The sequence below is a fragment of the Argentina silus genome (genome assembly GCF_951799395.1).
Source record: "Argentina silus genome assembly, chromosome: 3".
Taxonomy (NCBI): Eukaryota; Metazoa; Chordata; class Actinopteri; order Argentiniformes; family Argentinidae; genus Argentina; species Argentina silus.
In genome coordinates, this window is record NC_139657.1 from 12602234 (window position 1) to 12626941 (window position 24708).

The window sequence follows — 24708 nt, forward strand, 5'->3', positions numbered from 1 at the left end:
CGCTCAGTTATGTTTAGAGCCATGGAATGCACTGCCACCAGAGGTTACTCAGGCAACAAGCATGTTTAGCTTTAAAAAGACTGATAAAAAAACATCTTGTATCACAGTGCCTCTCTTCTTTCTTAAGATCTAATTTAACTGAACTGTATATAAGAATATAAATGTGTCTATATGAATAATGTGTAAAAAGTATTTAGTTCTTTCTAGGTGTCAATAGCCAATATATGACTCTTATTTTATTTTTGTATTTGTAATTTCAATATTATTTTGTGTTGTTCTTGTATATTTATGTTGTTCCTGTGTATAACTGTTCTGTCTATAGCTGTTTGACTCTGTCATGTGTTTTATGTTTGACATATGTGGACTCCAGGAAGAGTAGCGGCTGCATGTGCAGCAGCTAATGGTAAACTAATCCTGATGAACAAATAAACAAAACATATAAACATGGCGATTCAGCGGTCAGACGTTTACATGTCTAGACTATTGTGATAGGGCCGAGAATGGGAAATGAAGTGACTGAGGATTCTCTAATGGCATGAGTATGTCAGATGATCCATGATTGACCCTCTCAGACCTCTCTTTGTGTCTCTATCACTGTACAGTAGCTCCATCCCCAGAGGCCAGTCAGTGTCCTCTTCAACTCTCCCTTCCCAGGTTTCTAATCCCAGTACTCAGCAAACTCAATACTGCTTAGGGAAACACTATAACAAATGACTGTAAAATAAAATAAAATAACACAATACAGAAACGCTATTGAGCAGAATAAGCTTCTGCAGTTCTTATAGTGTTCCTATGCAGGGCCTCAGGAGGGCACAGATAACAGGAGAGGCTGGTGGAGGTAGAACTGGAAGACGGTGTCATTGTAACGCATGGAATGGAACGAGGAATGTTCCTCATTCCATTTCATGCATTACAATGAGCCTGTCCTCCGATTTCTGCCTCCACCAGCCTCCCCTGGCACAGTATGTATGTCTACCTATGTCTATATGTCTACGTACACCCCACCATAACAGATGTGCATTACTCATCAGCCCCACTAATGCCCTTGACTCTATTGACTTAATGTCCACATGGTGTCTGTTTATGCAGCTGGGTGTCGTTTGTATAATGTACCTCATGCTAATGAGGCTATAACCTGGGATTAACACCAGCAAGACCACAAATCAAACTCCACATGACCACATCCCAATCACTAACACCTGTGATGTCTAGTGACATGAGACTGTTTGATCCTCCAGCAGGCTTATCTTATCTATTACACGGCAGCATTAAAGACATAAACCTCAGAAGCTATGGAGGGCTCCTTTCCAGCCAGTTCTTCCCTCTCTCCTTGGTAATCAGTATGCCCCTTAGCACTCTAATTAGTGGAGGCTTCAAAAGGTCACATTTCTTCCACTCTCAATAGTCTTCCAAAAAGTCAGATTTGTAAAGGTCCAGAAAAGACCATAATCGGTCACTGTGTTGAAGATTCCCCTGCTCCTTTCCTCTCCTCCTCCTCCTCCTCCTGCCTCTCCTACCCTCTGTTGCTCCTTTTATTATGCTCTTCTTAGCTGTTCGCTATATACAACTTGCCTGATTGCTGTACCCTCTCTCCTATCTGGGTTGAATCTTTCCCTTATATCGCTGCCTCTCCAACCCGCACACACGACGGGCCATTGTGTTTTCTATTATTGGTTCTTCGTGGTAGTTATAAGGTTTCTCTTTTTAATAAACACATATTTTACGGATTGACCATTAATGCAAACCGGTAGCCCACTGGCATCGCTTCAAGTAAACGTAATAATTTATTGTTATATCTCCGAAATTATCTTTAGAAAATGACCATCTGTAAGTGCATTCATGCAATTCTACAGAGCTTTCAACACGCAGCAGTTCACGTGCGACTGAGCCACAACCGGAAAAAAACTGAACCGAACCTATCGAAAACGATGTAACTTCACGCTGTTAGGGCAAATGTTGTCGCAACACACTCATGCCGTGGATTACATGTTTTAATCCCTCTTCCTTTTATAATTAACGCGTGACGATTATCGTGATGCTCCATATTTTCAAGTTAATTTACCGGTAACCGCTGCGTGCTGGTATAAACTTCACCAGTTTTAGGCATTGGTTTCAGCGCGCGTGCCAAATGCATAGGCCTACATAAGTTGCACTTATCCAAAAGACTACCCGACGTTTAGAACTGCAAGGTGTTATTTCTAAATGAATATATTACATGTATTACACAGGGGAGGAGGCGAGAATGACCCGCAGTGGCGTTCGACATGGAGATGGTTATGCAGGTCTATACGCTTAGATGCGCACGAGTTTGTCAACCTCAGACAGGAGAGAGCGCATATTGGCCTGCTGGCCTAGCAGATCACTGTTGACATCTTTGACACTTTGGTTAAATGGACATTTGAGGACGCGTTGTGCAACTTCAGGAGCGACGGCAGCATATGCACCTGTGTGCGTAATCGCTCCATTATGCTGCCTCAATCGTGGAGCATAGCCTATAGCCTAGACTCCGGGCAAGGATGCGGGAGCAACAGAGAGACTGTGTGTGTGTGGGGGGGGGGGGGGAGCAGAGTAGAGGCATTTACAGTGGAAAGGTAAGAAAAAGATGTAGCCAGGTAATCGTGGCTCTGCCATTTCTAACGACCAGATCATTATATAGTAATAAGTATAAGGCCCAAATGCAAATGGCAGTTATTATGTATTTTAATAAATGAATAGGCTACCCTCTTAACCTATTCTTGCATCATGTGACAATGAACTTGCAAGCGCGGTTTGTAAGCTACACCGCTCCAAAGCTGTGCATGGCAAACACATTTCCGATGTAGGCGGCGTTAATAGCCAGAAAACTTTTTTTTAAATTATTTGTTATATGCTTATGTTTTCTCGAAGGGTGAGATTGAAGTGGTGGGTCCACGTAGTCGGACCCAGTGGCGCCTATGACATGCTCTCTCCCACTTGACACAAATTAATTAGAGACATGTATGTGTGGGAACACGCGCTCCAGGGGAACCGAGGAAACCAAGGAGGAGACCGGGAAAAGAAGAGGAGGACAAACAGTGGGAGTGAAGGAAGAGGGAGTCAACTGTAATGCTATTGAGGAACAATTTGTGAAGCTTGTGCATATGCACACAGGCCTACAGTCCCCATCTGCCCACATCAACAGCTCAGTGCTTGTGACATCAACAAAGACAAAGATGTCTTGGATGGTTGTGATGTATGGTGTGGGTGGAATTATGAAATCTAATCCCAGTGAAAGTCAATTGGAGTCTGCCGCGGGGAAGAGGCAGAGACATGTCTTTCTGTGTGTATGTGAGCATCCCTGCATCCTGAGCTTCCGGTATGAACACAGCAATCTGTACAAACAAAAGGCATCCAAAGGTAATAGTCGAAATATTCTTCTTCGTCAAAAATAAGAAAACAATTATTGAGGATGTAATTAAAGTATTGGCAGCACAAGTGCAAGTTTAATTGAATAGCTACTCTTTTGATAAAAAAAATCCATTCAGTCTGGGCACATGGTTCTTCCAATGAAATCACAAATCACAATCAGTTTATACACAAATATTCATATCCAATTCCCGAAATACATGAATACACACACACACACACACACACACACACACACACATACACCAGAGTTCACTTCCAAGCCAGCCAGACAGACTAGACTTGCCATAAACAAATGACTGTAGATTAATGACTACCTGGAGGCCTCTACCTCTGCCTTGGTTCATTCAATTAAAGAGTCCCTGTAAAGAGCGCTTTATTAGTGGGCCGGACATGCCGAGCAGTAAAACCCCAGGATCCAGTTAACCCAGGCCCCTAGCTCTGGGATGGTGTATTGACTGGGCCACAGCCCAGCTGAACTTGTCTGCCTTTGGAGTCCATAAAGCAAGCAGCCAGTAAAAGGCAGGCCTCCCATATGGTGTGTGAGTAAGGGTGTAGTCAATGTGTCGATGTGTGTGTGGCGCCCCTGATCCTAGCTAGTTACAGCTATGGAGAAGCTTCTCCTCAGACTGCCTAACTGGTTACTGTACTGTACCTGTCACTGTCACCAGTGTGGTGGCGGATCACTCCCTCTAATCACAACCTTCTCCCAGATCTGGTGTCACCAGTTGGAAAGAGAAGAGTGTGGTGATGTGCATGGGTGACAGCTACTGTATGCAGGGGAATAGAAATGGGGGGGGGGGGGGGTTCCTGTGGAGAAAAATGATAGGTCATGTCTTTGTCGGTACAAAAGGCATCGAAAGCTGTAATTTACTCTGACATAGAACAGTCTGTCTGCTCTGGGTTGCATTATGTTTGTTCACTCTGGCTCCTTTCTGTATCTGATGTAGCTGCTGGCCCCTGTGACTCCAGGTGTCCTCTCTCCTCCCACTGTAGATGTGCATTAACAGTGAAGCGCCCCTCTGGTTGGGCTGATCTCTTCCTCTTCAGAGCTGTATACTGAGAGCCCATGCCTCAGGGCCAGCCGTGTCCTCACTATCAGGGGGAGATTTAAAGGCCCCTTTCAGCACAGGCTCCAGGAGGAGAGCCAGGACAAAAAATAGCCCTTATTTGAATGGGATAATGTCACAGAGAGGACAATGAAGGTTAGGGAAATACAGTATGCAGCACCATCTTTTTTCAATTACATTCTCCTCCTCTGTAGTGTGATTCATAACTGTATATTTGAAAAATATATTGATTCTGAATTTAAAATACAAGGAATATACTCAGTGTCAGTTCTTGCAGGCAGCAACCCCAAGGTACCTACAGTAAACATAGCAGGCTCTATTTTAAGTCTTAGCGCAAATGCAGATGGGGGCGTTGGCGCTGGCGCTAGGGGTGTGTCTGAAATATTAGCGCTATTTTCAAGGCGAGAATTTTTCAGCAACTGATAGCACTTGACCTTGTCATCGTTGTGAACACGCCCCTTTCACCGCTACTCCACCCACCTGAGCGCAGGCGAGACAGCGTTCCAGCGCTGTGGTAATTCCGCCTGTTACCGCCAACACAAATTGCCAATATGCCTTTGTTTGGACTTTGCGCCGTTTATTTGCCGGCTGAAAGTACACCCCAGCATGTGCTTCACTAAAATGGGTCAATCTTGTACCAGACCTTCAGGCTTGCCTATTGCTTTTCAGCCTATTGATGTGTTTGCTTGTATAACTGTCAACAATTTACAGCTGGGTAACACCCAGCTGGCTGAAAGTTATTGACAGCGCAGCACAGCTGGTTGCTTGCAGGAGGTTACACTCAAGTACACATGGGAAATATAGTTTTCCACGACTACCATTCCCCATGGCCCCCACTTGTGCAGGGAGTGGGCTGTAATTTTCCTTTCATATTAACTCAATTACTCTACCACCTGAGGACATTTTAGTCTTGCGTCATACTTTAATTTCTTACCTAATACATATTTAATGGTATACTGAGGGACACTGTTGAGAGACAACCTTGACATTGGTGCTACAGTACAGTGCTGTGCTGTTTCTGCAGTCTGTTAGTATCACATGTACATAGCATAAAGTGACAACATACGGCACATCACAGCTCTACTCAACATTCCCTTATTCTATATCCCATCCACCTGGCTGGTTGACAGGCCAGGAGACAATTAGTGGCAGGCTTAGCCAGTAGCATGAAGCAGTGTAACATGTACAGCCCTCACACCTACTTGACATTGTCACCCTAAAACAACGAGGAGGCATCCAGAGGAGGATGCAATTTGGCTAACTGCTGTGGACGTGACCGTGGGGGCACTAGGAGGAGGTCGTGGGGGTGAGAGACTAGGACAGATGAGAGGTTTGATGTGTTCTGCATAATCATTGAAGAAGATATACAGCATACTGTATTTGAAAGTGAAATAGATGTATAATTGTCTTTAATTATAAAATCTGTGAATGACTCAACCTATCCTCTTAAAAAAATAAATAACCTTGCCTTGATGAACATTGAAGGATATTCAGAGAAGTTGGAACAAAAAAACAAAAAGGAAAAAGCTTATTAACCAAGGTTGAAGATTTATGAATTCCCTCCACAAAGCAATGTTTCCAAACAAAATGTAATGGAGCAAAAGCAATGCACAAAGATTCACGGTTCCTACTGAGGCGGCCTCACAGCTGCTGAGGTCTCTGCATCTGTTTAGTCAAAAAAACAAACAAACGGGAGCGATGTGATTTGTATGCAGCGTGACCTTTAAGCCCATTCAAGGGGTATTTAAAACACAAAGCTATCTGGGAAATGTTTCCAAACAGAGGCTGTTGTTGTATCTGCATCAGACAATATTCCTCCATATTCAACACCAGGTACAGTAGGTACTGGCTATCCTACTGGGCCTGAATCTCTGGCTAGTCAGAACCCCCAGAGGCTGTGGTCTGGTCACATTGGGATTTGTAACACGTTAGAAAGCCTCTAAGGATATAAGTCACTGGCACTGTGAGGGGAACAACAAGCATGATGAAATTCCACGCATGTAAGAATGACGACGAGTAAATATTTGGGTCAAATATGCTACTTCTTCCTGAAACGAGCTGCAACTCTGAGGCGAAACACACCACTTTATATTCTCAAATCACTTGCCATTCGCAGGCTAACGGCCTTATTCTGGTAAAACCCCTTCAATCCAGTCTAATGGGGATATGTACTGTGGCTAACGTTATTATCCTGGTAAACACTCATTGATATACAGAGCAAATGGGATGTGTGTGTGTCTGTGCCTATTTGTGTTTAGGTACCAGCGACACAGTGCTAGCCCCAAGCGTGTGTAATTGTTTGAATGCTCAGCCAGTGGATGCAGGGTGATTCACCAAGCTGTTCTGGAGGATTCCTGCGTAGGATGAGATTCAAAGAAGCAGAGGATGGGATGTGGGATGTAACAGGAAGGGAGGGAAAGGAAGAAGAGGAAATTAGAGATTCAGTCATCAGTACCATACCCTTCAGTATAGTATGTCATCAAGTGACCAGTGAAATGACAAATGTCACTTCCACAATGTTCCTGGACCTGGATGAGTTGTAGTAGTACACAGATGATGTAACACTGTACAGGGGGGAAGGGACAGGCTAGCTCAACATGAGATAAACAATGTCTCTCCCATTCCTGCAGCTTGGGGGTCGAGGTGATTGTGCAAACCTTTGTTTGATAGGCGGTATCCAAGAATAGGATTAGCGTGTCGCGGTTCAGAAATCAAATAGAAGGGGCTTGCCCTGCAGTACCTCCAGGCTATGCTGGCTGAGGAGAAGGAACAAGGGAGAGCAGACTGTCCATGTCCATGCTGGCTGAGGGAGGTACTGGGAGAGTGTGGGTGTTTTGGCCTGCAGACCTCTCTAGTTAACCCCAGACCCCTGCCAGAACTAGGCCACGGCCTCCATGAGAAACTCCATGCTCTGTTTCAATAAGGGATCCAATCACAATGGGGCAGCCGAGCTCTGAGCACATCTCACACCTCTAACATTTCTATAGTTCTCTTTTTCTTTTCATCTAGGCTATCCCTCTCTCCACCTCTCTCTCTGTCTATAACAACTTGTATTGTGTGTCATTGTCTTCCCCTTGTTCTCCCCTTGACTCTCTCGCTCTGCACTTAGCCTTTCTACAGTCACCTGTCTCACTCTCGCTCTGCACGTAGCCTTTCTACAGTCACCTGTCTCACTCTCACTCTGCACATGGCCTTTCTACAGTCACCTGTCTCACTGTCATCTTGCACATGACCTTTCTACTGTCACTTCTCTCACTCCCACCCTGCACATGGCCAACACACAGTCACCTGTCTCACTCCCACCCTACACATGGCCTTTCTCCAGTCACCTGTCTCACCCTACACATGGCCAACACACAGTCACCTGTCTCACCCTACACATGGCCCACACACAGTCACCCACCCTCAAGGATCCTGAGTGAATGTATGATGGTGTATGGCCAGGCTGCCAAAGCTGTCTGACTGGGAGCACATGACACTACGCCGTACTGTAAACAGCGCGCAATCGTCAGGAAGTGGCAGAGGGAAAAGGGAGAGGGCTGTGATGACGAGGGGGAATAAAAGCATGCTTTTGGAAAGTGGAACAGCCAGCAGGACACAAGTGGCCTTCAAAAATCTGTCTATCTTTCCTCTCAACTCCTTCTCTCTCTCCCCTCTTCCTCCCCTCCACTACTCATCCCATCTCCTCCTCTTCCCCCCAGTCCCCCCCCCCAACACCCCCCCGCCCCTCTCTGTCTTCAGCTCAAGGTAATAGAGAGTCATACTGATCGAGGGTTTATGAAATGAAAATATTACACAGAATGAATATTTAATACAAATAGCCTATTACATTGTATTAATATTTCAGCGGCAGTAAAGGAGAGCGGGATCATGTTTATCAGGGATTTGGACTGAAATAGAAGGTTGTGTGGGGAGGTTGTCTTCTGCTCTGAGAGCTTGAGCCAGGAGCAAAACTGTCTGATAATATTCCCACTCTCATGAAGAGACTTAAGGAAGGACACAGTTTTTGTTTCTGAATAAATATAACAATATAACTCGAAATAGAAATAATAGGCCTGTGTCACATACACAAAACATAAAGTATATATGAATATATAGTGAACAGAAATGCATAAGGTACATTATCTGTACAATACAGTACAGTAGGTCCCTTTGGTGCATAATGCATCCTTGGAGTGAGAGATGTTTTATACATGAGTGTGTTGTCTCTTAGTGTGTTTCCTATCAATACAGCTGGTCTATCTATATAGAGCCTATATAGGCTTCTATGTGAACACACTGTAATGATGTTCGTCAGCTGGTCCAAGTGGGAAAAGGCTGTCTGGAGGAGCTCTGAGACACATGCCTGTCAATCACAACACATGAATGATGTGCTAGATGCCAAAGTGTGTCAGCCACGCTACCCAGTGGGAGGGCTCTTATAGTGCAGCCATCATCAAATATTAATTGTTTTTTTCTTAGGAATAAACACATGCTCTTCCCAAAAAAACAATCCCAATTACAACATTCTCTCTCACACACCTCTCTCTCTCTCTCTCTCTTTCTCTCTCTCTCTCTCTCTCGCTTTCTCTATCATTTGTTTAATGTTGATGTTGAAGCTCTCCATTTCACCCTTTCTCAGCAACCAGTTCATTTGCTTTAAGCCTCTCCTGCCATTTCTCTGCCTTTTGCTCCATTCTCCCCGTATCAATCTCCCCTCCTCCCTCCTCCCTCCTCCCTCCTCCCTCCTTTTCTCTGTAATTAAGCAGAGTATTGGAGAGTGCAATGGACTGAGAGACAAGAGGAACGAATGTTCCCCCAGGAGGGACACAGAAAGAGGCAGAGAGCCAGTCACTCTGACCTCTAACCTCCTATGCATGGGTTACATACATGCATATCATATATGATTCAATTAACCACTGGAGCCAGTTTCTGCTTTTCTGTTTCATCTCTCTTCAGGGAGGGTCACGAGGCTGGGATACAAAGTACTCGTATTCAGAGAGGATCACATGTACGAGATGCCAAAAGAGGAAACCAATCCACCTCTCCACAGCTAAACACAGGGAAGATAAACACCATGGCAGAATGCACTGTGTAGTCACCACCCAGATCATATTAGCATGACAATGACCATATAGTGATTTTTCGGCATGCAGGCTTCTCACGGTTATGTAACCATTTGTGTTGGTGGTGAGTGAGCAGAGCTGGGATGGATTAGAGCATGTTGCGAGGTGTGTGTGTTTGACGTGTTTGTTTGCCTTTCCAGGCTGTGCAGCAGGATCCAGCCAGTCCCCAAACATCCTGAGCCCATGAAACACACCATGGGACTCCAGTGTCAAGATTTCTTTGTTTGCTTGTGCAAGTGTCTGTGTCTGTGTGTCTGTGTGTGTGTGTGTGTGTGTGTGTGTGTGTGTGTGTGTGTGTGTGTGTGTGTGTGTGTGTGTGTGTGTGTGTGTGTGTGTGTGTGTGTGTGTGTGTGTGTATGCCAAGTCTCTGGGCAAATAGACTTTATAGTGAATGACCAAATATCGAAATAATGTCCACAGTCAGAACTGTCAGGGTGTGTAACTCTCCCTCTTTCACAACTCATTGAGCGTATCAGTGGCAGATCTATAGAACAACAGCCATAATCATTGAGAATGGACTCAGGACTCTTCCGAGTTAATTACTGAATAAGCTGACATGAAATTTGACCTGCACTATACAGAGCTCTTTCAAACACTCATATACATTAGTCAGCAGAGGCTGGTGGAGGTAGAAATCGGAGGACGGGCTCGTTGTAATGCATGGAATGGAATGAGGAATGGTATCAATGAGGAATGGTATCAAACGTGTGTTTGATACCATTCCTCATTCCATTCCATGCCTTACGAGCCCGTCCTCCGATTCCTACCACCGCCAGCCTCCCGCGCATTAGGCTCAAGTGATTGTGAGCGACGCCTGAGTCCCGCTTGGCTGCCTCGTTTACACCAGATGTGTGGACCAACACTACTAAAGGCATGCTTCTCCTTTGAAGCCCGGACCAATCAGAAATGTACTGCTTGGGCAAGCCAGCCCAATCTGGTGTGTCTGGGCTCTGCTGAGTCCGGGGCTAAGCTCCCCTCAGCTCACTCTCATGCATGCACAATTGCTCAGCTTCCAATTCACCGTGCTCTCCCGGCTGCACCAAGTCACACTGCTGCCAAGGCAAACACTAATTGAAAAGCTCACAACCCCCAATGAGTGAGACGACCAGTGTGGGGGGATCAAGCAGGGCAACAAAAACAGCGATACAGGCCGGTGTGAGAGATGGGAGAAAAATACGATACGGATCGAGAATGTCTCTCAAGGCCCATGCCACAGGTACCTCACTCTTTCACGGCTGGGGGGTTCACCTGGCTTTTCAGCCAGAAGGCCTTCTTCTAGCATTGTGACTGCCTATGGCTGCACATGACTGCCTATGGCCCCTGGTCCAAGCATTGATTACTTTATCTTATGATGACTGATTCACTTACTGAAACAAATGTATTTGTTGTAAGCCGCTTTGGATAAAGGCGTCTGCTAAATGCCATGAAGGTAAATGTAAAGGCGTTGTGTATGTGTACTTTATGGTTTTTTATTAGCATGCCTGTCTCACCATCTCACGATATCACTGGTGTTCCATATGCTACTGATGCTACTGACTGACGTTTCCCTCCTTGTTGACATCTCAACGGGTATTTGTTCATGTGAACAGTAAGCGGCTGTCATTCTATGCTTTACCCCCTGTATAGGAACCATCTGTAACGGAATGTCTGTTTGTGTATTCCCTCACCCACTATTATGCCGTATGTTGGTACATGTTTTCACCCCCTGGCCCCTGCAAACCTGGTTGGGTTTGCCTTGCCTCGGCCATGTGTTAGTCAGAGATTCAGGATTCCTCTCAAGGTGTTGGTTTCCACCTGGTTTTGCAATCTTCTCCGCCTGACCAATTGCATGGATCCGTGTCTGTATTTGGAGATGCGTGACTGTAGGTTGCTGTCGTGTGTGTGTGTGTAGGTGTGTGTGTCAGCTTTTCACAGATGTTAATCTGTTCCTCCAGCCGAGGACCATTACTCCCTAGTCCTTCCTCTTCCTCCTCTCCCCCCTCTCCCTCCTCTCCCTCCTGTCCCCCTCCCCCTCCTGTTCTCCTCTCTCTCCTCTCCTCTCCCCTCTCTCCCTCCTGTCCCCCTCTCCCTCCTCTCCCTCCTGTCCACCTCTCCCTCCTCTCCCTCCTGTCCCCCTCTCCCTCCTGCCCTCCTTTCTCTCCTCCTCTCCTCTCCTCTCCTCTCCTCTCCTCTCCTCTCCTCTCCTCTCCTCTCCTCTCCTCTCCTCTCCCTCCTGTCCTCCTCTCCTCTCCCTCCTGTCCCCCTCTCTCTCCTCTCCCCTTTACTGCTTCATGTCTCTCCAAGGAACTCTATCCGGGCCCTACAAGCAGCCAGCAGGCGAAAAGTCCTCATTTACCCAAAGTATAGATCTACCTTTATATATACTGCAATGATGATGCCAAACAATGATTGGTTGTTGGTCTATTCTCACATTAATATTAATATGAATATGGATATCTGTTATCATCTACAGAGGAGGCTGGTGGAGGTAGAAATCAGAGGACGGGCTCATTGTAATGAGGAATGGGATCAAACACCATGGAACGAAATGAGGAATCCCATTCCTCACTCTATTCCATGCATTACAATGAGCTTGATCTACAGAAGGATCATGTACAGTAATATTCTACTTTCTCAGTATGAAATATAGCTTTAAGATCATAGGCCTGCTGCTATGTTCAGCTCAAAATGGTTCGTCTGCCGTCTTGGCTCTGATCAAAAGCAAGAGTGTGAAAACACTCCGTCTGGACATCCCTCTCTCCCTCTCTCTCCATCGACAGCCACCTCTCCACTAACCCCATCCCTCTCTCTCCATCTACCACCACCTCTCCAGTAACCCCCATCCCTCTCTCTCTCTCTCCATCTACCGCCACCTCTCCAGTAACCCCCATCCCTCTCAATCCATCTACCACCACCTCTCCAGTAACCCCATCCCTCTCTCTCTCTCTCCATCGACAGCCACCTCTCCACTAACCCCATCCCTCTCTCTCCATCTACCACCACATCTCCACTCATCCTCATCCCTCTCTCTCTCTCTCCATCTACAGCCACCTCTCCAGTAACCCCCATCCCTCTCTCTCTCTCTCTCCATCTACCACCACATCTCCACTCATCCTCATCCCTCTCTCTCTCTCTCCATCTACAGCCACCTCTCCAGTAACCCCCATCCCTCTCTCTCTACTTCTACCATCACCTTTCCACTCACCCCCCCATCCCCTCTTATCTACACCTATCCACAAAACCCTCTCTTTCGATTTACTCTCTCTACCCCTCACCACCTATTTCCCTCGCTCCCTCTCTTTCCTCTCTCTCCTCTCTCGCCTCTGTTTTCCTCACAGCTTGTAATAAACGAGTGGAATGCATAGAAATACATAGCACTGGCTTAGCATCTCTACAAGGTCTAACCTCATACTGTCAAAGCTACCTTCCCTCGTTCAGAAGGCCCTCTAGAGCTGGGTAGCACAGAGAGGAGACATGGCTGGAAAATGCTGCTGTATCAGCAGGGGAGGCTGGTGGAAGTAGAAATCAGAGGACAGGCTTGTTTTATTGCACGGAATGGAATGAGCTATGGTATCAAACACGTCATTCCATTCCGTGCATTACAATGAGCCCGTCCTTTGATTTCTGCCTCCACCAGCCGCCCTTTAGTTGGAGGTATGGAACGCTGAACGGAGGAAATCCAGAAAGCCTCCATGGCTAGATAAGAAGGATGAGGGAAAACTCCCATCTGCCCTGCTGGTCATCACTGAAGCAGGGTAATGGGGGGATGATATGTAGGGAGGAGGAGAGGAAGGAGGGAAGGAGGGAGGGAGGGAGGGAGGAATGAACAGGCAGCCAAGCTGAGGAGATGGCATTCATACAGCACAATCTGTCAGTCTCACTACTTTGCCAGATACCAGCACACACAGAATCACACACATTTTACTAAATACCAAGAAACACACACACCAGCCAAATCCAAGAACATACAGTCTTGAAACAAGCAATACAACAGCATATTTAACATAGGACCAGCCTGTCGCAAGAAAATGGAGCAAAATCATCTCTATCCTGAATGCCATTGCCTACACTGCAAATACAAAAACACAGTCTTCAAACTAAAACATCCTACACGGCCAAAGATCAGGGCATGACCTCTTCTGGGCAACCACTTTGAACCTGTGACCCCACAGACACCAAGTCAGCACATGTTTATCTTCACTCAACACACGGCTGCTCCTGCAAGATAACAGAGCACAATACCACATCCATTCCACACAGAATCTCTGACATCATCACCCTCGTGCTCCACATAGAGAACACTATGGCAACCACAGAGTTCACACACTTCTACTCCCTCTCATGGTGGAGTGTGTGAGATGCATATAGGACACAGACTGTACAGTACAGCACCGTCAAAGACACACTCCAGTGTACAGTCACATCTCCAGGAGATCTTCCTACATTTCCCCAGACTAACTGATTAAAAGATCTATCCGTCATCCAAGAGCTTGATCCTGATGTGACAGGCGCGTACATCCACAATGCACTCCCTCTCACACAATTTCCCTAATCAAAGCTTACCGGCTGCATAGGGGGATTTCCGACAGTTGCACATACTGTATCCTGATGTTGAACTAGTATCTCCTTTCAGCTTGTGTTCAGTTTGTGTATCTCGCCTCCAATTCTTGTTTTACTCCCCTAAACAGACTTGTTATGGCAAAATGTTGTGAAGGAGGAAAGTGGCGAGGCGGCAGAATTATGTCCTGTAGCTGGGGAGGAAGATGGTCACTGAGGAGAAAGGAGGATGAGGAAAAACAAACCAGAGAGAAGGAGACAGCCATGTCTCAGCACTATGGGGCCGTAGCATTCAAGGCCTGAATGGTTACATAACAGCATGCATGTCTGCATTTATTAAATACACACATGAATGACCATGTGACCACACACATCAACAATACCCCTGCCCGCTTTAGTATTAATTCAATCAAAGTCAAATAGGCTTGAAGTGACAGCTACATTGGGGAAATACCCATCCATTATCTCCATCTGAAATAAAGTGATAGAATAGCATAGAATACAGTATGAAATTGCTTTGTGGCCTATTTCAGGCCTCCTTTTCTCCCTCCCTCCCTCTCCATAAACATCCTCTATCTTTTACAGCAAAACCAATTAGCTGTCACCTCCCTTTCACCCTTCACTATGTAGGCCTCCCTCTTCCCCTGCTTTTCCCTCTCCCTCCATCACACATACGCACGTACACACACGCAAACCCACACATACACACACACATACAGTATATATACTGTATATATACACACACACACACACACACACACACATACAGTATATATACTGTATACACACACAGGGCCTCCTCTCCTCTGTGTGACCTTGACAGGCTAGCACTCCAGGGCACGTTCTTTCTTTCTCCCTTCCTCCCACCCTCCCTCCCTCAGATCCTTTCTCTCCATCTTTACTCTCCTCCTTTCTCAATCCTCCTTCTAACCCATTGCCTGTCTCTCTCTCTGTCTCTCACTCTCTCTCTCTCTCTCTCTCTTTCTATCTCCCTTCTCCTCTCATGCTGTTTCAACAGTATCATCTTTTCTTCCGACCCAGAGGAGACAGAGGAAGAGAAAGGGACAGAAGATGGCAGAAAAATGAGAAGTGAGAGACCTCCCCTCCCCCGTCAGCCAGTGAGCAGAGAGAAGCAGCACACCATAAATATAACTCCAGCCCCGTGGTTTCAAGGATGTCATAGGAAGACTGGTTAATGCTCAAAGGTTTGGATCGACGAGTGATGAAACATGATTAGCATGATACGATGATACAATTACGATAGGCTATAGAAAGGTCAGACTCTGACCGTTTCACATGATGATGGGGTCAAATGAATACTTTTGATAGAAGCATTTTTCTTGTATACTGTAAATCGACCGGTTTTGCCTGTGTGTTTATGAAATCAATGGATAACATGATCATAATTGGTGATTGTCATCGATATTGGTTTAGAAATAAAAACATAACAAAGCCAGTCACTCTTTCTAGTACCTCTCACCTAATAATCAGAAAGCTTTTTTTCTTCTAAAAGCAGAGTAAAAACAAAGTAGAACGCTCATGCTCTTCTCCTCAATTATCTTGTGATTCGATATGTGATTAGGCTTTACTCAAATCCCCTGTTATGGCTTATTTCACTGGGACCTGTGTCTGACTCTCTTAGCAGAACAGTGTAACAGCAGGTCCAAAGCCTGTTTCATGCAGGTGTTCATATAAAAGGCTCTAATTACCTCTGTCAAACTGTTGTACGGTAATCCTCTGACTTCAGTGATCCTTGAGATTTTCCCCACAGCTTAATTCCTAGCATCAATCTGTATGATAAATCTGAGCATTTAACCCCATAGTAGTATCTCTCTGAAATATCTATCTATCTCTATGAATTAACCTTTAATATCTCTGATTGGAAGCAATAGCTTTTAAATTAGTACAATATGACCTGCAATCTGTTACAAAACATGCTGTAGGAGTATTTTCACACTTTCATAAATATCAAATGCCCAGAAACTGAACCATGCACTGTATATGACAGGTTGCCAGAGAACCTGGTAAGGGTTTTATATACTAGACAATATTAGGTGCCAGGACATGAGTAGGATATGAGTAGATAACTTTGATAATCCTTCTTATTATCTCCAACCCCAGACATGGAGACTGGTTCAATAAAAGAGCTAAGCCCATATTCAGAGCTTTGCCATCACCACCCTTGTCCCCCTCTATTGCAATTCATCTTGCCCAAACAGACATGGACATTAGAGGACCACCACAGCTATTCAGCAAATTATTTCCAATTTTACATTAGCAAAATAACCATGAAGTGGGGGGACATCATCAATTTATACAGGGCAATAATAACAAAGGGGCTAAGAACTCACCATCTTCAGCTGAAACTAAACTTCACACCATATTAAAGCTCCTCCACAGATATCCATCCCTATTTCCATTTAATTTATTTTGCAAGGAAGAGCCTTTGATGTATTTGGTTGTATACCAAGAATCATCATAACACTGCCCCAAACGTAGACATTTTGCCATCACTGTGAAATACTGAATGATTGCTTTAAACCCACAAAGACGCTTTACTCACTGCTTGTGCTCCTTGCTCTGGATCACTGAGGTTTAATATCATTCAGCCTTTTACACGAGTCAGCGAGCAGTAAGTTGCATGAAGCCTACACTTTCTGTAGATCCAAAAGCTAACCAAAAAATATAATGCCTATCTGACTGACTGGATCTGAATGACGGCTCTCCATGCCAAATGTTTCTTCATTTTGCTTGGTGGGCTGGGTCAGAGCATTGACTCAATCCTAAACCCTTCAATCCTAAAACTTAAATCAATATTGAACCTGGCCTTGTTATCACTTCTCATACAACTGCTATATATCTGGTCGTTGTCAGAGCTGATTTCAGGGTTCCAGTTCTGAACACTGAAAGCCTGTAGCCATAGAATAAGTGACTCCATGACAAGGCTGGATGAAAGAGTACTACAGTACTTGCATAAATCAAAGTTCCTCTGCCCTCTGTTTCCGAGATGATCATGATGACATTGTCTTTCATGAGGAATGTTGGACTAGATCTAACGGTAAGACAAGTGCATGTCACCTGATGGCCTTCCATCCAGAGTCCAAAAAGCCACGTTTCCCCCCCCCCCCCCCCCCTCTCTGGATGACAGTACTGCAAGAACCTCTCACTCACATGGATCACCACGATTACATGAATAAAACATGAACAGTCAATCATCAGCCCTGTTGCCTTCCCCTCTCCACTGGCAGTGAGGGGGCCTCCCCTCCCAGAACTTTTTTCTCCTGTCCTCCACCTGTCCCTCCTTCTCATCAGTCAATACTTCCCCCCCCCCCCCCCCCCCCGTCCAACAAATAAATCTTATCCAATAAATGAAAATAGCAATCAATAGATGGGAGCGGAAAAGCTCTTCATTTCATACACAGCGCCATATCCACAGCTGTTTGCAAAGCCCAAACTGCACTGTTTGTGTGGGTAGAACAGTGTAATGTCTGATCCTGACAGCAGTACAACCACCTGCCTGTTCCATCCAATGGGACAGAGACGTCCTCCCCTATGGAACATCAGGTACTCAACCAGAGGGGCATGTGGTCCAATGTAGCCTGGGCCCCTGATGGTGCATTCTTGAGGAAGGGAATTTACCAGATGATCTCGCACAAGAATGATGTTCAGGAAAAAAACATATCACATATATATGTCAACAAAAACACACACATTTGTCATCATATCACATACTGTACACATACAGCAACACTTAACCCATTGATCCTCATCCTAAACAATATGAAGTGGTTAAATGCTGACTATTAGGCAGCTCAGGAATAAATAAAGCAGAGCAATAACTGAAAGCATTAACTGAAATATACAAATAAATGTCCCTGTGATGGATATTGTTTTGTAGCCTATAGCTAAACAATGTAAAAATGTCAGTCATTTGATGGCTGACAATCTTGCCTGATAATCGTATTGTACTATTATTAAGTTCTCTGGGATGCCTTGGAAAGACTCTTATTGTTATTCAATTGTGTAATCAAAATAACCCAAAATGAAAGAATCCTGAAAAGAAAAGGCTAACATATTCTTCTCTCCAGCAATCTAACCTTCAAATATAATTCAATACTTCTGCGAATTCAATGTTGTCTTGGACTACAGCCAGACCTTGACCATTTTCTATAGTAAAAGTTTGGTTGAAGTTTATGTCTATATAAAAAAAAAACAGGTAGTGAGCTATCCTTTGTGATTGGTTGAGAGGGGAGATTGTCCGGCTCACACATGATCAACCCAGTCCTCCTCTGCCCCCGTCCATCCTCTCGGGGGCTATAATCGATATGCCCCACGAATCTCTCTCTCTCTCTCTCTCTCTCTCTCTCTCTCTCTCTCTCTCTCTCTCTCTCTCTCTCTCTCTCTCTCTCTCTCTCTCTCTCTCCTACTCCACCTTGAGACGCGCGGAGAATTCTAAAGCCAGAGCACGCCGCGAGGGAACCACCGGCTGAAGGATCTGATCACCCACGAATTAGTCTATCAATTAGACAACCGATCTGCCAATCAAAGAGCCACGTGCTCACGCGAAGGGAAGATGCAAAGATGTAAGTGCAGATGACAAGCAGGGCTTGTAAGAGAGTAATAGTTGTAATATTACGAATATTGAAATGCCCACACATGCCGTGATAATTATTATTCTGCCACACATGGACAAAAAAGCATCTCTCTTTGTTTGTTCTATCTAGTGCTCGATATTATAAATATAACCGATCGCGCTTATGATATTGAGGCGTTATGAATGAGTTACTCTATCTCAAACCTTGCAGAGCCATAGGATTCATGGTGCCATTCGGTAACAAAGACATTTACTGGGGAACATATCCATCCCATGGACTGTATCCCCACATATGTGTTTGGTTATACACACACACCTACTACACAGTATCGCAGACATCAGTCAGTGCATGAGACCAGTATCTCACATCAAAAGGAAATGAACAAAAACCGCCCCTCCTCTGCTCTTTATCTCGCCCTCGGTAGCAGCAGGTGTTATTCGTATAACCTGGAGGTTTAGGTGGTAATTACAATTACCCCCTGGCCCCAGAGCGAATTAATGGTATATATGGCAACGGCAGGGGGGCACGAGTACAGGGTATTGCATTGGACACCCCGTAAATGAGAAATCACGCCTCAAAAACACGTGGGAGAGATTACTCAAATAAATGCCTCTTCCCCATCTTACCCCTACTCAGCCTGTAGCCTATACTCTCTCCCATAACACTTCCGTAGCGAATCTACAACACGTTGATTTTTGCCAAATGTCGGCTGCTTGAGAGCAATGCATAGCCTACACACACTTGGTCATCATTGTACAGGCTTTGACCTTGTGTTTTACTGTCCTTACAAGTGAATTTATGTCAGAAAACCATAGGACGTACACCAACGGCTGACATTGCCGAACAACAAGTAGCTATCATACATTCAGAAAGAATGACACGTCCTAAAACAATAAATGAAGGTTAGAATTACTGCTAGGCATCCTTTAGAACTGATGAATGCCATTGTAAAGAGTATGCAATGACACACACAAACATCAGCATGTATATGTCATTAATATCATTGACAATGGGTTGTTAGAAAATGCACTAACGAGAACGAATGTCCGTGGCAATGACCCTAGGGTTAATGCCAACCCATATTAGCGATTAACTATGATAACCTCTGAAACAATGCACACGGTATGCAAATGCACACCTTGAAACTGACAGGAGAGCTCCCAAAGAGTGGACATTCTTTAATGTCTTACCTTTGCTATTGTCCTCTTCCCTATTCAAATACATGGCTATAAATTCACTGCTTGGCTATATGATGGCGTTGTGTCAAATTGTTATTACTCCTCTTGCGTCTTGAGAACTCTGGTTTCGTTTGTTGTAGGTGTTTATTGTCTTGTTGCTCAGCGAGAGTGCGCGCGCGTGCTTCAATATCCTATCCTCCCAGTGCGATCGAGCAGGTAGTCAGTTTGTGAGCCTCTCTCTCTCTCTCTCTCTCTCTCTCTCTCTCTCTCTCTCTCTCTCTCTCTCTCTCTTCTCTCTCTCTCTCTCTCAAACACACAGGCATACACGCACGGTGACGCTGAGAGAGCTAGCCGCGGGAATAGTAGAGTGGCTTTTTGAACAGTGTTCTTGGGAAGCCTTTGGCCGCCCAGATGCGCTCCTGCTCGCCAGTGATGCAATGATGCCATATGCTGTCGCTTCCTCCTCAATTCATTCATGTGTGCGTAGGCCTACTCATGCTAGCCCTATACTCAATATCTGCCTACCACTCCAGTTGTTAAAAAAAAAACAATCTTACAGGTGACAATCGAAAATGTGCGATTGCGAAATGTTAATAAACGAGTTTTTCCAAAGAAATTGCTTTGAAGCGGTGGCCTCAATGTGAGGGGACAGGTGTGAAAAACTGGCAACAGGGGAGAGGGGAAAGTAGGTGGCCCCCTCACCTCAAACCAAATCATGCACGTTCTGCCTGTCAGCCGATCTAAATGCAAATGATAGAGGATGAGAATGTGCCCAGGATTTTCGGTGGCTTTTATGAAGATTTAAACACGTGTGCACGTGTGCAACCACATGTTTTAGCTACAAGGTCTGGATACACTAGATTCCTATGGAGTCTCCTGGGAAGTGGAGTCTACGGAGTCTCCTGGGAAGTGCATTTGACGTCTGTGTTACGATGCAGCCTGAATCAACCTGAGACTACTAATAGTAGTGTCTGTTCAGAAATGTTTTGGGGGTGTTCCATAATCTAAGAATATAGGGTTTAACCTTGAATATAATTCTAAATGACACCTATCTTAGATTCTAACTGATGTCCCCTACTTTGAGAGTACTTCTGGCACAAAGCCTATTCCTACTAAATTGAATGCATTTGGTTGGGAGATAACTTCACTCCACAGTATCCAGCTGTCTGATATCACCAAAGCATCCTCTTTGGTAAAAGTCTTCTCTGTGGGATAGGCCACTCCAAAATAAAACAAAACATCAAATGTTGCATAGGTCCAGCTTACCTAAATCCAAAATGAATGGTGAAGATAATTTTTCTTTAGGTATTCTAGGCATAGTTGGATCTGCATGACCAATGGTATAGAATGTTGACTTGTTTTGACATAAGACCACTTTTTGAGGTCAGAAAACATCCGAAAACATTTTATTCAGGAGAGATGGAACAACTGTATTCCAAATATTATGACCTTGACCTGGGCCTTTCATGACCTGGTTTCAAAGCTGAGACCACCTGTACCACACTCACTCTGTCTATCACAAGTCTTAATCCCCTGAAGGCTACAGTGTACTGGCATAACTAGCTGGCAGTTGAGGGAGCTCTCCACAAGCCCAACAAGGTATAATAAGCTCATATTTGAATTTGAATCAATCATTCCCTTATATCAAGGATAACAATTCAATTTGAAGATGCAAATGCTGTCGGCGTTTGCAATGTTACTGTCAACACAGCAGTTTGCTTGCATCCTGTCAATACAGCTGGGAAGGTCATTTGCTCAGAACATCCTGCAATCATTTCCATTTCATTATATTGTGTGCTTTGAGCTTCATATGATTCCCTTGCAGTTTTATGTTTGAATATCAATTGCTTTTCAGCATCTGGATTCTGTACAGTATATTTTGCCACTGTACTGTATTCCCATGATTCACCTCCTGTGCTCTCGTGCATCATTGTGTCTGTCACAGATGCATCTGTCTCTGCTAGTATCTATAAATATCCCCATCTTCTCCTCTTGAAAAACCTGATTCCCATTGATTTAGTGACCTATATACACATCACCACCCGCCCCTCCCTCTTTCAGTCCCTTAGCCTCTTCCATCGCTGGTCCCTCTCAGTCTACACCTCTCCATACCCATTCCCTCCATCATTTTCTCCCTTTCAGCTCCACTTAGTCAGCCTACCTTACTTGCCCCACCCTGTCTCTCTCTCTTTCTCTCTCTCTCTCTCTCTCTCTCTCTCTCTCTCTCTCTCACACTCTCTCTCTCACACACACACTCTACCGCTAGAAAGCAAGAAAGGCTAATAATAGTTCAGGGTGGAGGCTAAGCAGAGATATGAGACATGGAGGGGATTGGATTGAACAAAATAACATTGCCTGGTGCTCATTTACCTAGTTCTATATTTTCAAGTTCTGCCGAAAACAATATTACAGGCATACAAATATGCGCAGTGTGAATTGAGCTAGTGGCTAGTCTGCAGCATGTGTCAACATTGGGGTAGTCTTATGAAGGGAGTTCCTCAAAGCTGAAAATTCAATATGAAATCTGACTCTGAAATCAGACCTGGCTACTGCCACCAAACAGACAGACTGCCACTCTCTCTTTGTGTGTGTGTGTGTGTGCGTGTGCGTGGGTGCATGTGTGCAGGCGTGCATGTGTGTGTGTGTTATAAACTAGTGCCAGAATAATAGCATAGAAACTAAAGAAATAAATTATAATGCCAAATACATAGCTTACTTACAGCAGGGATGAGGATAATAATGAATGTGTCATCTCCTTTTGTTGACAGCACAATTCCTTTTGATTTCTCTGGGAATCATGCACCACTGATCCATCCCCGGCATTCAGACAGCCATGAGAACATACATTCCCTCATATGCTGATTTAAACACCCTCATAAATGAAATGAATCATTGTGGCGTATCACAGAAAGACTAACTGTGTGCTAGAGGTATTTCATTTGCAGCTCATAGAATTAAACAGACAGAATGGAGTCAAAGTCATTTGCTGAGTGTCACACCAAAGTTGAATGAAAACCTGTGCTCTCAAAGCAGTGACATTCATTACAACGTCACTGTTGCCAGGATTCTCTTGTGGCACTATAGGGACATCTGGTGGTTATTTCTGAGTACTGTGCAATCACTCTAACCATCCCTATCAATCACATGTATTTGTATAGCACTTTTCACAAAGTAAATTGTCTCAAGGTGCGTTAGAACAAGAAGAATACAAACAATAAATGTAAACAATAAATATAATATAAACAATATTAACTAACACCGAACCATAGACCCCCAAAAAGCAAGCCAAGGAAAGCCCCCTCAGTGGGGAGAAAAACATAGGGCAAAATGGCAAGGAAAAACTCCCTGGGAGGAAGAAACCTTGAGAGGAACCAGGCTCCAGAGAACCACAGGGAGTCCATAGCAACCATGGCTGGCTGTTAACCATGTGAAGTGCCAGGGTATCATCCTCGAGCTGTTCTGTTGTAGTTCTGCTCTTTGCTTTGTGATTTGGCTTGTGTGATGGGGCTGTCAAGATTCAGTGGATACTTGTATTCTAAATTTGATTTACTCTGTCATTAACTGAAACATAGTTACAGGTTTGAACTGTAACATGATTATAGGTCATGCAAAGGTTTGCCTTCTAAACATATTCTGCATGATTTTTCGTTTTCCCTTGTATGAAAGCAGAGATCCATCAAAATGACTGATAACACAGACCGGAGACACAAAACACACACACACACACACACACACACACACACACACACACACACACACACACACACACACACACACAGGCAAGGTGAGTAAGGACAGTCATCTCATTTTATTGAACAGCAAACTGTGACAAGGAATACAACATCTTATTTGTGATTTTTTTCTCTTCTTCATCGCATTGTAAACAATGACAGAGACATCTGTAATTGTTCAATTCACCAGATGTGTTCATAACACCCTCCAAGTCATAGATGGAGAGCAGTGGAGGCTGGTGGAGGTAGAAATCGGAGGACGGGCTCATTGTAATTGTACACTAATTGTTTTTATGGTCTTCCTCAACCCGTTCCATACATTACCTGAGTCCTTCGATTTCTACCACCACCAGCCTCCCCTGATAGAGAGATATCTTGTAGAAGGAGGGGTGTGGAGTTCCAGTTTTAAAGTGCTGTAATTGCACAGTTCCTCTTGGAGGAAGTGAACAGAGGCGCAGTAGAGATCTCAAATCCCCAAGGCCTCCAAGGTCCCCCAGAGAGTTGCATTCAAGAGAAACATCTTGTGACGTTGTGAGATACTAGGTTGTCTTCCGGTGTATTACTACTAGTGTCTATTCCTGTGTGTTTTCTACTGTATTTATTGCACAACAGTAAGGTGGTTATCCTATATAATCTCTCAAGACATATCTTGGGACAGCTAAAATCTAATAAATTCATTTTTAATATTTTTCATAATAATGAAGAATTAATATATATATATATATATATATATATATATATATATATATATATATATATATATATATATATATATATATATACATATATTTATTTATAGGCTAAGTTACATTCTCAGATTTCAAAGTGATATAGCTACATGTACTGAATAACTGCAGAATGGTGAATCTGTCTTACAGCCATTGGTATCTCAATGGGACCCACAGACTGTGTTTAAACTTTGTTTGAGTATTACCAATGTGAGTTCTGTGGTCTTGTGCCTAATCATTCTTTGTGCTTTCTTTGATTGTATACACTGTATAAGTCTTCTATTTGGTGTTTAGATCTCTTCCCCATCGGCCTGCACCCCCGAGATGCAGGCTGGGCGAGGCAGATGGAGGAGTGTGATAGATAGATAAAGGGAGAGAGAG

General features: G+C 44.4%; 1 protein-coding gene across 1 annotated transcript in view; it reads right to left on the reverse strand.

Moving 5' to 3' along the window:
* The window catches only part of syt7a (synaptotagmin VIIa), a gene marked incomplete at its 5' end in the record, with an annotated part of 61410 nt that extends 41496 nt beyond the window's left edge, over positions 1-19914 (reverse strand). Inside the window, one exon of the mRNA XM_083666031.1 lies at positions 19881-19914. Coding sequence (XP_083522157.1) covers positions 19881-19914 — 34 coding nt within the window. The remainder of the gene's footprint in view (positions 1-19880) is intronic.
* Between the last annotated feature and the right edge of the window lie 4794 nt (positions 19915-24708).